The sequence below is a fragment of the Hemiscyllium ocellatum genome, chromosome 17 (assembly GCF_020745735.1).
Source record: "Hemiscyllium ocellatum isolate sHemOce1 chromosome 17, sHemOce1.pat.X.cur, whole genome shotgun sequence".
Lineage (NCBI taxonomy): Eukaryota > Metazoa > Chordata > Chondrichthyes > Orectolobiformes > Hemiscylliidae > Hemiscyllium > Hemiscyllium ocellatum.
In genome coordinates, this window is record NC_083417.1 from 28,810,379 (window position 1) to 28,822,170 (window position 11,792).

Below are 11,792 nucleotides of genomic sequence, written 5' to 3' on the forward strand. Positions count from 1 at the left end.
CTCTATAACATTTGCTTCTTTTATCAAACTTTTAGTCACCTTTCTTAATTTTCTCTTATGCTCAATGCTGGATTTTATTCAGGCTTCACCCTGAGTCCCTTGAGACTTTCTAATATATTAATGGTGTTATTAAAATGCAACATGTTACCGTAGAAAGTTTTATCATAATGATACAAATTAGGGAAGTCTCATTAATATACAGCTGAGTTCACATGTAATTGCTGTACCTACATTAGCAAATAGCTTATTTGTACTGTGATTTATATTTTGAGTATTGCAAATAAAGGACCATTTTGTTGGAGGTTTTTGATTCGAACTCATTAGGACAATTTGCAAGATTAAATCAAGAGCATTTTAAACGTCATTTTTTGAAAATGCCAAAGATTAGTTTATTGCCCACATAGTGGTTATGCTGGAAGGGACTGGTGTACCTTATTGAATCACGATGTGGAGGTGCTGGTGTTGAACTGGGATGGAGAAAGTGAGGTCTGCAGATGCTGGAGATCAGAGCTGAAAATGTGTTGCTGGTTAAAGCACAGCAGGTTAGGCAGCATCCAAGGAACAGGAAATTCGACGTTTCGGGCCAGAGCCCTTCATCAGTTTCCTGATGAAGGGCTCTGGCCCGAAACGTCGAATTTCCTGTTCCTTGGATGTTGCCTAACCTGCTGTGCTTTAACCAGCAACACATTTTCAGCGTTGAACTGGGATGGAAAAGTTAAAAAAATACACAACACCAGATTATAGTCCAACAGGTTTATTTGGAAGCACTAGCTTTTGGAGCACTGCTCCTTCATCAGGTTGCTTTGGAACAGGATCATGATCCTGCTCCACGGTTCCCTGATGAAGGAGCAGCGCTCTGAAACCTTATTGATTCACTGCAGTCATTGTGGAATGGTGCTCCTATTATAGTAGTAAGATTGTTTTTACCATTAAATGCCTTGTAGATTCCTTCAAAGGATTTTATCAGCCTGTTATATAGTTTGGGACTGGAATTATATATAAACCTAACTGAGTAAGGCTGTTAAATCTGGTGAGTAGATTTGCTTTGGAGGATATATGAAATGTTTCTTCACTTTTGAAGGAGCAGCGCTCTGAAAGCTACTGCTTCCAATTAAATCTGTTGGACTGTAGCCTGGTGTTATATGATTTTTAACTTTGTACGCCCCAGTCCAACACCGGCATCTTCACTTTTAGCAGCAGAGAATTATTTCACATTGCAACAGTGTCACTGTGCCATTATGAGTTCAATTGTGCAACTGCAAGATCTATTTCTAAGACTGCAAATTTATCTTTATTACTCAGTATGTGTTGGGATTCCTATAGTTCCACATGCTATAATATTGGACATATTGGCATTTTCATAAATAAGCCATTTATTTATCTTGCAAACCTGAGACTGAAATAGAATGCATTAAAGCTATTCTGCAGGATATTGGTTATACCAATAAGATCAATTCCCATCTTATGTTGCAGTAACTCAGGCAGTCTGCTCAGTCTACCTCAGATTAGGGCTTACGTATTTGAAAAGTTTGAGCAATAGGTGAAGCTAACTGTTTCCTGCTGCTTCTATGCAGTAGCAATGCAAATGGTGTTCACCAAGAACAGGATGGTGCCATCAGGCCAAAACATATTCTGCCAATCACACAAATTAGTGTTGTGATATATGATTTTCAGTGCTGGTGTGATGCCAGCTATGGGGAACACACCTTCCGAAGGTTGATGGATCATTTCAGAAACATGTCCATGCATGTTCTGAATCTGTTCAGAACAAGCAAAGTACTGACCATACCCAATCAGTCCATGCTTCCAAAACTCATAATATCTAACATTAGATGTAATTCTGCAAATGGACATCTTTTGCTGGATAACCCTGAATAAGCAAAGAATTATACTAGCAACCAATTTAGGATTGTCAGCTAAGTTAGCAGTGTGGCACATTTACATGTAATGTAAGCTAAACATATTAATACACAGGACACTGTTCTTTGTAGATTGAAAGAACATGCATTACACTGTGCCTATATCAACTCAACAAAATATGATGACAATGATTTGCTGGTTAATTTTTCAGGGTAATATCCTAACCAATCAGTTTTTAATTCGACAGTCCAAAATTTAAGCAAAACCCAGATGTTAGCTGTCATTCATCATTTGGTGCATTTTCCATGGTAATGCCTGAGGCAATTTCAGTTCATTTACCAACCAATCAGTACTTTCCTCTCATTGGGGTAGAATTTCCTCTTTGAAATATTATTCTTGCAAATTATCCTGTCTTTCTTCAGCAATACTCAAATTCAGTACTACTAAATAAAATCTACATGATGTAAAATTAATGGTTGACTCTCTCTCCCACAGTGTTACCTGGTGCTTGGTTTATACCTATCCTCCTACAGGACTTTCAGCACTGCAGTTATAACAATTATCCATCTACTGCTTGGAGCCTTCAATTATAATGAGGTGGGATTTCACTAACTGTACAGTATAAGACCACATGATAAAGGAGCAAAATTAGGCCATTTGGCCCATCGGGTATGCTCCATTATTCGACCTTGTTTCCCAAACCCATTCTCCTGCCTTCTCCCCATAATCCTTGATCCCTTTACTAGTCAAGAACTATCTATCTCTGTCTTAAAAACACTCAATGATTTTGCCTCCACACTCCTCAGTATTGATGAGTTCCATAGATTAACCATCCTCTGGCTGAAGAAATTCCTCCTCATCTCAGTTCTAAAGGTTGTCCCTTCACTGAGGCTGTGCCCTCAGATCCTAGTCTTTCCTATTAGTAGAAACACCTTCTCACATCCACTCCATCCAGGCCCCTCAGAATTCTGTAAATTTAATGAGATCCTCTTCATCCTTTGAAACGCCATGAAGTACAGACCCAGAGTTCTCATCCGTCCTCATATGACAAGCCCATAATCCCTCGGGTCATTCTTGTATAGCTCCTCTGGAGTCTGTCTAATGCCACCACATCCTTCTTTAGATACATGTCCCAAACCTGCTCACACTAGTTCAAATGTGGTCTGACTAGGGCCTTATGCTGCCTCAATATTTCATATATGCTCTTGTACTCTAGCTCTCTTGAAATGGATGCTACCTTCCTAACTGCCAAATTAACCTGCATCTTAGCGTTAAGAGAATCCTGAACTAGGTCTCTCTAGTCCCTTTGTGCTTCAGATTTGCAAGGCCTTTCTCCATTTAGAAAATAGTCTATGCCTCTAATCTCCCTGCCAAGGTGCATTACCTCACACTTTTCCACATTGTATTTTATCTGCCACTTCTTTGCCCACTCTCTTAACACATCCAAGTCTTTCTGCAGCCTCTCCACTTTATCAACACTAACTGTCCACTTTATGTCATCTTCAAACTTAGCAACAATGTCCTCCTTCCTTCATCCAGATCGTTAACGTGTCTTACGAATAGTTGTGATAACAACATGGACCTCTGTGGAACTCCACTAGTCACTGGCTGCCCTCCTGAAAAAGACCCTTTTATACCTACTCCCTGCCTACTAACAGTCAGCCAATCCTCTATCCATGCCAGAACCTTGCCCCTAATTCCATGGGCTCTTATCTTATTTAGCAACCTCCCATGCAGCAGGTTGTCAAAGGCCCTCTGGAAATCCAAATAGATTCTGTCCACTGACTCTCCTTTGTCTAACTTACTCATTACTTATTCAAAGAATTCTAATAGGTTTGTCAGGCATGACCTCCCCTTGATGAAGTTGTGCTGACTCCGCCCTATTCTACATTGCACTTCCAAGTAACCTACAATCTCATTCTTAATGGTGGACTCTAAATCCTTACCAACAAATGAGGTCAGACTTACCAGCCTATAATTTCCTTTCTTCTGTTTCTCTCCCTTCTTAAACAGAGGTATTACCTTAGCTATTTTCCAGTCTTCTGGCAGCCTCTCTCCCTCCCTGACTCCAGTGATTCCTGAAAGATCACCAATGCCTCCATAATCCCCTCACATATCTCCTTCAGAACTCTGGGGTGTACTCCATCCAGTCTGGCTGATTTATCCACCTCTGGACCTTTCAGCTTTCCCAGCACCTTCTCTTTAGTGATGGCTGCTACACTGATCTCTGACACCAACTCTTACTGAAGTTATGGTCTGGTACTGATGTCTTCCTCTGCCATTTCTTTGTTCTCCAAAACAACTTCTCCAGCCTCATTTTCCAGTCGTCCGAGATCCACTCTTGCCTCTCTGTTACCTTTTATATATCTAAAAATTTCTTGGAATCTTCTTTTATATTACTAGCTAGATTACCTTCATATTTTATCTTCTCCCCTTATTCTTTTCTAGTTATCCTTGACTGGTTTTTAAAAGCTTTCCACTTATCTTTCTGGTATTGTATGTTTTTTTCTTTTGCTTTTATGCTGTCCCCAATGTCCCTTGTCGGTCATAGTTGCCTCATTCAACCTTCATATGTTTTTTCTGCAAAGGGATGAAATTCTGCTACGTCTTCTGAATTACCTCCAGAAATTCCTGCCATTGCTGCTCCACTGTCTTCCCTTCCAATCAACATTGTTTTGTATAGTGTGTGCATTGAAGTGGAACAGCTTTCCATCTTGCAGTGACTGCACCCTCCTTCTCATTGTTGTCCCCTTATCTGTTGTACCTGAAGTTAGATTTCTGATCCTTTCCAAAGTCTTTGTCGTTTTACTTGTTCTGGAAACTTTAATAATCTCTGCTGACATCTCTCTGTCTTTAACATTTTCTCTAATTTATTTTAAAGTCCTACACCCCAAGTCCTAGTTATACAACCTGCCAGGACTCTGGTCCCAGCATGATTCAGATGGAGCCCATCCCATCGGAACAGCTCCCTCCTTCCCTAGTACTGGTTCCAATGTCCCATGAGTTCAAACCTGCTTCTCCCACACCACACGCATTTACCTCTTTAATCTTGTTGATTCTGTGCCAATTTGCTCATGGCTCAGGTAGTTGTCCAGATATAATTACCTTTCTACTTCTGCTTTCTATTTAGCCTCTAGCTGTTTACATTCCCTCAGCAGAACCTCTTTTCTCATTCTACTTATATTGCTGGTGGCTACATGGATCATGACATCGAGGTCTTTCCTCTCCCACTCCAGGTTCCTCTGCAGCCCAGATGAGATACCCTGAACTCAGGCACCAGACTGCCAACACAGCCTTAGGGACTCTTGATCTTGGCCACAGAGAACAGTTTATTTTCCTGACGATATTATCCTTGATGACAACTAGATTTCTCTTACCTCCCTCTCTTCAATGGCAGTCTGTATCACTGCACTATGGTCAGTTTGCTCATCCTCCCTAAAGTCTCCACTCTGTCCAACTTCATGAACAGTTTCTTGCCATGAAGTCTGTTGAGTTTTCACCTGTTAACCCATACTTGCCTCATATACTCCATACTACATTCCTTTTCTCCAATGCTAGTCTGACTTTAGCACTTGCTGCAGCCAAGAAAATATGCTGCTGCCGGGAAATCCTGGAATAGATGATCATGATTTACACCGTTTTGAATTCTGGTTGTACCCTGGTCAAGCACTGACAGTCTGGATGTGCCCTTCACTGTCAATGCGATGGCACAGCAAACCAACATTTCTCACAGTACAGAGGCAGCATGATTGACACTTCCTTATACATGCAGCTGCACGTTTTAAACGCGTGACTCCCTAAATTCTCAGTTTCCTTGATCTCCTTGCTCTGTTTAACAAAGAATAATGTGCCTAAGACAAGCTTTTATTGTTACTCATGTAAAAAATCAAGCATATCTATAGCTGTTCCATGCATTTTAATTTTAACCCTATTAGTATTAACCTTTTCAATCAGACTATCTTAAATCTTGGATATAGAAAAAAAGAAACAAACCCTGCTAAACCCTTAATGATTCACACACAATTATCCAACCTCAGCTGTATTTTGATACTGCAGACAAAAAAAAGCTAAACTCTGTAAATTTGCAGATTTTTACTGCTGCCTTTAAAGCAGAGAACTTGTGTAACACATACTAATTTCTCTGATTGTTAATTGAGCACTGGAATGATCCCCATGGATTGGAAGGCAAATGTAACTTTGCTGTCAGAAAAAGATGGAGAGAGAGACCTGGGAAAATGCCTGACTTTAATACTGTGGGGAATACTATAATCTATAAGGGCTGTGATACCAAGGCACTTGGTAAACCACTAAAACAAGGCAGAATCAAAACTGGTTCATAAGAGAGAATTAATTTTTGACAAATCTAAATGAGTTTTTTTCAGTGCATAACTAGTGCAGGGTAGATAGGAGAAATGACCAACGTTTTTGGATTTTCGGGAGATGATTGATAAAGTGCCCGATAATAGGCTATTTCTCCAGACCAGAGTTCATGGCATTGGGATAATGTATTACTGTGGATTGAATATTGGTCAACAGATAGAAAATGGAGAATATGGATATGTGAGTCATTTTAGTGCTGGCATCATAAAACCAGTTAATTATCACAAGGATGAGAGCTTGGACCTCAACTTAAAGTACTGTGACAGTTTTGGTTATCTTGCACCTAAAGGAAAATATACTTGTTTTAGTGGGAGTGCAAAGCTTATTTCTGAGATAAGAAGCTTAACCATAAATTAATATTCAGATAGAATGGGCTTATCATGTCTGATGTTCTGAGCTATGAAGATGTATCCCATTGGAAGATTTGAAGTTCTCCAAAGGCTTAACAATGTGGCTGCTGAGAAGCTGTTTACCCTGACTGGAGATTCCATACTGTTGTTTCAGGATAAGAGGTCAGCTATTTAGAACTGGGAAGAATCTGCCAGACCATGCCAGTGACCAGTAGAAAGTGAAGACTGCAGATGCTGGAGATCAGAGCTGAAAAATGTGTTGCTGGAAAAGCGCAGCAGGTCAGGAAGCATCCAAGGAGCAGGAGAATCGACGTTTCAGGCATAAGCAGAAAGGTTTCAGGAAGATGAAGGGCTTATGCCTGAAACATCGATTCTCCTGCTCCTTGGATGCTGCCTGACCTGCTGCGCTTTTCCAGCAACACATTTTTCATACCAGTGACCATGCTTCTATTTGAGTCACTTCCCATTGTGTTCTTATCTCCAACATGCTTATCTATTCTCCCATTAATGAATTTAAATGATCTTGTACATTCTCCTGGAAACATTCAACCAACTGGACAACTGAGAGTTCAGTATTGAGATACACTTTCTCACTAACTTGCAGAGATACAAATTGATTTTGTACCTAGAACTACCAGGAGTAATGTTGTGCCGCATCTAGATGTTAACAGTTAGAAGGGAAGACAGGAAGTCCAACAAGCATCTTCAAACACTACAAATGAAATCTCTTTTCTATTAAAGTCAGTATAGTATCCAATGGAAAGGTCACTATTTCATGCAACAACTAAATCTGTGATTTACATGTATTGCTGGTTTTATATTCTGGATTAGTGGTGCTGGAAAAACGCAGCAGTTTAGGCAGCATCCAAGGAGCAGTAAAATCGATGTTTGGGGCAAAAGCCCTTCATCAGGAATACAGGCAGAGTGCCTGAAGGGTGGAGAGATAAATGAGAGGAGGGTGGGGGTAGGGAGAAAGTAGCATAGAGTACAATAGGTGAGTGGGGGAGGGGATGAAGGTGATAAGTCGGGGGGGGGGAGGGTGGAGTGGATAGGTGAAAGAAGATAGGCAGGTACGAAAAGTCATGGGGACAGTGCTGAGCTGGAAATTTGGAACTGGGGTGAGGTGGAGTAAGGGGAAATGAGGAAACTGGTGAAGTCCACATTGATGCCCTGGGGTTGAAGTGTTCCAAAGCAGAAGATGAGGCATTCTTCCTCCAGGCGTTGGGTGGTGAGGGAGCGGCGGTGAAGGAGGCCCAGGACCTTCACGTCCTCGACAGAGTGGGTGGGGGAGTTGAAATGTTGGGCCACAGGGCGGTGTGGTTGATTGGTGTGGGTGTCTCAGAGATGTTCCCTAAAGTGCTCTGCTCGGAGGCTTCCAGTCTCCCCAATGTAGAGGAGACCCCAATGCGGTCCTCTACACAGTGGAGTCTGGACGCCTCCTAGCAGAGCGCTTTAGGGAACATCTCTGGGACACCCGCACCAATCAACCACACCGCCCTATGGCCCAATATTTCAACCCCTATCCCACTCTGCCGAGGGCATGGAGGCCCTGGGCCTCCTTCACCGCCGCTCCCTCACCTGGAGGAAGAACGCCTCATCTTCCGCCTCAGAACTCTTCAACCCCAGGGCATCAATGTGGAATTCAACAGTTTCCTCATTTTCCCTTGCCCCACCTCACCCTAGTTCCAAACTTCTAGCTCAGCATTGTCCCCATGACTTGTCCTACCTGCCTATCTTCTTTTCCACCTATCCACTCCACCCTCCTCTCTGACCTATCACATTCATCCCCTCCCCCACTCACCTATTGTACTCTATGCTACTTTCTCCCCATCCCCACCCTCCTCTCATTTATCTCTCCACCCTTCAGGCTCTCTGCCTTTATTCCTGATGAAGGGCTTTTGCCCGAAACGTCGATTTTACTGCTCCTCAGATGCTGCCTGAACTGCTGTGGTTTTCCAGCACCACTAATCCAGAATCTGGTTTCCAGCATCTGCAGTCATTGCTTTTACCTTGCTGGTTTTATAGTTTGATGTAAACATCATCCCTGGGACGTACTTCAGGATTTTTCCTCCTATCTGGTGCAAGAGCATCATTACCTGGTTTCCACCAAGACTTTGCCAAAGTTAATAACAGATCAAGAAAATCCTTCAGGAATTTCAGCCCCAAGAGTGAAAAAACAACAGATTTTATATTACCTATATAAAAATGATTGTGGTAATGTTGCCCGTATCTGAGAGGCAACAGTTTACATGTAGACGAAGATACAGCAGAAACATTTAGGGCTCCAGAAAACTTAATTAATTTATTAAGTTCTTAAATGAATAACGCATGCTTTTAGCAACAAGAGATATCTCGATCATTGTCTTTCACTCCCCTGGAGTTTGTAACTAACCCCAAACGTTATTAGCCGGGAGAGTTGGCAGCTAGCCAGGTTGGAACTCTTTTTATATGACTTCACCACACCTCCTGATGTAGGGTACTCCTGCAGAGTTATTCTTCAAAGTCCTGCTGAAAATCAAGGACCTATACACAAGTCTCTGAGTCAAGTTGTGTCTTATTTGTAATTATCCGAACATGTGACCAATCCTGAATGTTTTGTCATTATTTGTTAGAGACGGCAGTAACTGATTTCCTGCAATCTTAGCTCTTAGCAGACCTGAATAACTGAGTGTAATTCCACTCACGTAACAGCCCATTATAAAGTCTCTTATCAGTTCCTGTTAACTTCAGCCTAATCCAACAGTAATGCCACTTTGTCGAGGCCTTTGTCAATAAATATTGTAAAAACTAATTGGGTTTAAGAGTTTAATCATTGAAAACTTAATGCCAAAGTAGATATTTATTTATTTACATCAATTATGTTTCTCCTTCTCTTGTTCAGGTATTGCAGACTTATCCTTTCTTGGGTGCAATCATCGTCAGTACCTGTGTTATCATCATGACTTTCATTCTCATAAACATTTTTATTTCTGCCTTACTCATGTCCTTCAGTGAGGAACGACATCACCCAATGGTTTGTATTAAAAAGATTTTGGAATCTTTATTTTGTTTTTGCTGACAGATATTGTAGATTAACAATTAGAAAGGATCAAACACTAACAAACACAGACACACATAAATGCTCGTGTACCGTTACAACATGGAGACAGCAGCTGAATTAAGTCAGCCTTTATAACTCTGTATTCACAATACCAGGTAAATTAAAACCTTCCTAGACCTTCAAAATTGATCCCATTGATTTGTAACCAGACGTTTGGGTAATCAATCCAAGATTGTGTGCATGATCAATTCTCAACACTGGGTCTGTAGCTTAAAGAAAAACTTAGCAATTTATTAGCAATGCGGTAACTTTAGCAGAGCAAAATTAAACAACAAAGTAATTTAGTTGATGCCTGTGATTTAAACCCAATAACCTTTGTTTTCAGCCCCATTTACACAAAAGGCAGTCAAACAAACACAGTTAGTGACAAAATAAAACAAAATAACAAAACTGGCCAGATTCTTAAGGGGTTTTCATGATATGTTGATCCATAGATGAAGGATTTTTTGGTTGATCTTCTAACGATGTTGATCAGAGAGACAACTTTTCCAGCTCACTCTGATGAGTACATCTAACTTAGTTTTGATTCTCTGAACTTGCAATAGCTGATAATACAAGGTTAGACAGGGAAATTTCAAATCTTCATGCTGTAGCATCAACAGGCAAAAACCTTCTCCCAGAAAATGCATTCCAAAGCCCAGTTCAAAACTCTGGCCCCTCCCTGTCAGACTGACTGTTTGAGCTCTCAGCTACCATTCAACATCTGCTACCTGCTTATGCACGAGGTCTTTTCCAGACCAATTGTTGGGACTAATTCTGAGGTATTGACTCTTCAATGACCAAACACCTGTTATCTGTTTAAGCATATTGATCTGTCCCAGTGTCAAAAAGTCTGCAGAAACTTTGGTCAAGAACTAACCTGCAATTAACTTCTAGGCCTGGCCTCACAAGCTAACAACAGTTGTTTCTTTCCTCTTCCTTTCTTTGGAATCACAAGTGGCTGCCCACAGTCTAAAGGTCATATTCAACTCGGTCCACAGCTCCCAAAGCAAAATTGAAAAAAGAATAAAATATGATTAAAATAAAAATAATGAAAAATCAACAAGTGCAGACAAAAATACACATTTGAGATTTGCAGAGATTTATTTTATCCACTTTTGTTAAGTCACTGAGGTAGCAACTGCTTGAGACAGTTCATAATCGAGCATTTTCCTTGACCAGTCAGTAAAGAACCAAAAAAGGCCACATTATAGCCATGAAAATGATATGTATTAACCTCTTGTTACACTTCACATTGTTTTTTCAGAGACTTCTAACTTTAGTGCTAAGTGTGCTCACGTAAAATACATACACAAGCTAACATTTTACATCAGGCTGTTTGAATAGATCAAGCTATAGGATTGCAAAATTATTGTTCAAACTTCTGATATTTACAACAGTTGGTGTCAATTTTCACTATTTTATCCCAAAATTAACTTCTGTTGATTTGTGTTATTTTTGACCCCACATCCCATGAAAGGAGAATAAAAAATGGCACAGGTGAAGGGTTAAGGTCATTTGCATTACGTTGGTAAAAATTGGAAAGTGTAATCATATTCATTAGTTTCATGAACATAGCTGAGATAGGCTAGTCATTACAATTGAATTATTGAATGACTCAATTTTCTGCTTAATTTACTTTTTATTTTTCAGCCTTCGGAAGATGAAGAAATAATTGACTTGTTGCTGATGAAACTATGCAGCATCATTGGAATTCAAAGAAAAGGGAAGGAAGAACCACCATCAAATGCTGACGAAATGGCATTTGTCCAGGAATAATAGTCATCACCTGCAAAATCAGCAAGAAAGAAATTGGGGAACTTGGTGATTATTGTGACATTCTGAAAGGAGAACATACAATCAAATCAGAAAGCTTTAAAAAATGCAGAATATTATATCGTAACAGTAATAGATTGAATGGTTTAGGTTAATTTTAGTCATTTTTGTGTTTCAAAAGTTTTGTAATTAATCAGATAATCATGAAGAATTTATTTTAAGGTCATATGTTGCTTTGAAATTATTCTTTTGACATTTAGGAATGAAGAAACAAGGAGACTATTTGTCTCTCTGAATGTATTCTGATGTGCTATTACATCATAGTTAAACTGTACCTAAATTTTTCC

At 40.2% G+C, this 11,792-nt stretch overlaps 1 protein-coding gene across 1 annotated transcript in view; it reads left to right on the forward strand.

Moving 5' to 3' along the window:
• The window catches only part of LOC132824062 (polycystin-1-like protein 2), a 111,479-nt gene extending 100,031 nt beyond the window's left edge, over positions 1-11,448 (forward strand). The window contains 3 exon segments of the mRNA XM_060838330.1: positions 2,356-2,457; positions 9,472-9,603; positions 11,323-11,448. Coding sequence (XP_060694313.1) covers positions 2,356-2,457; positions 9,472-9,603; positions 11,323-11,448 — 360 coding nt within the window.
• The last annotated feature ends 344 nt before the right edge of the window (positions 11,449-11,792 follow it).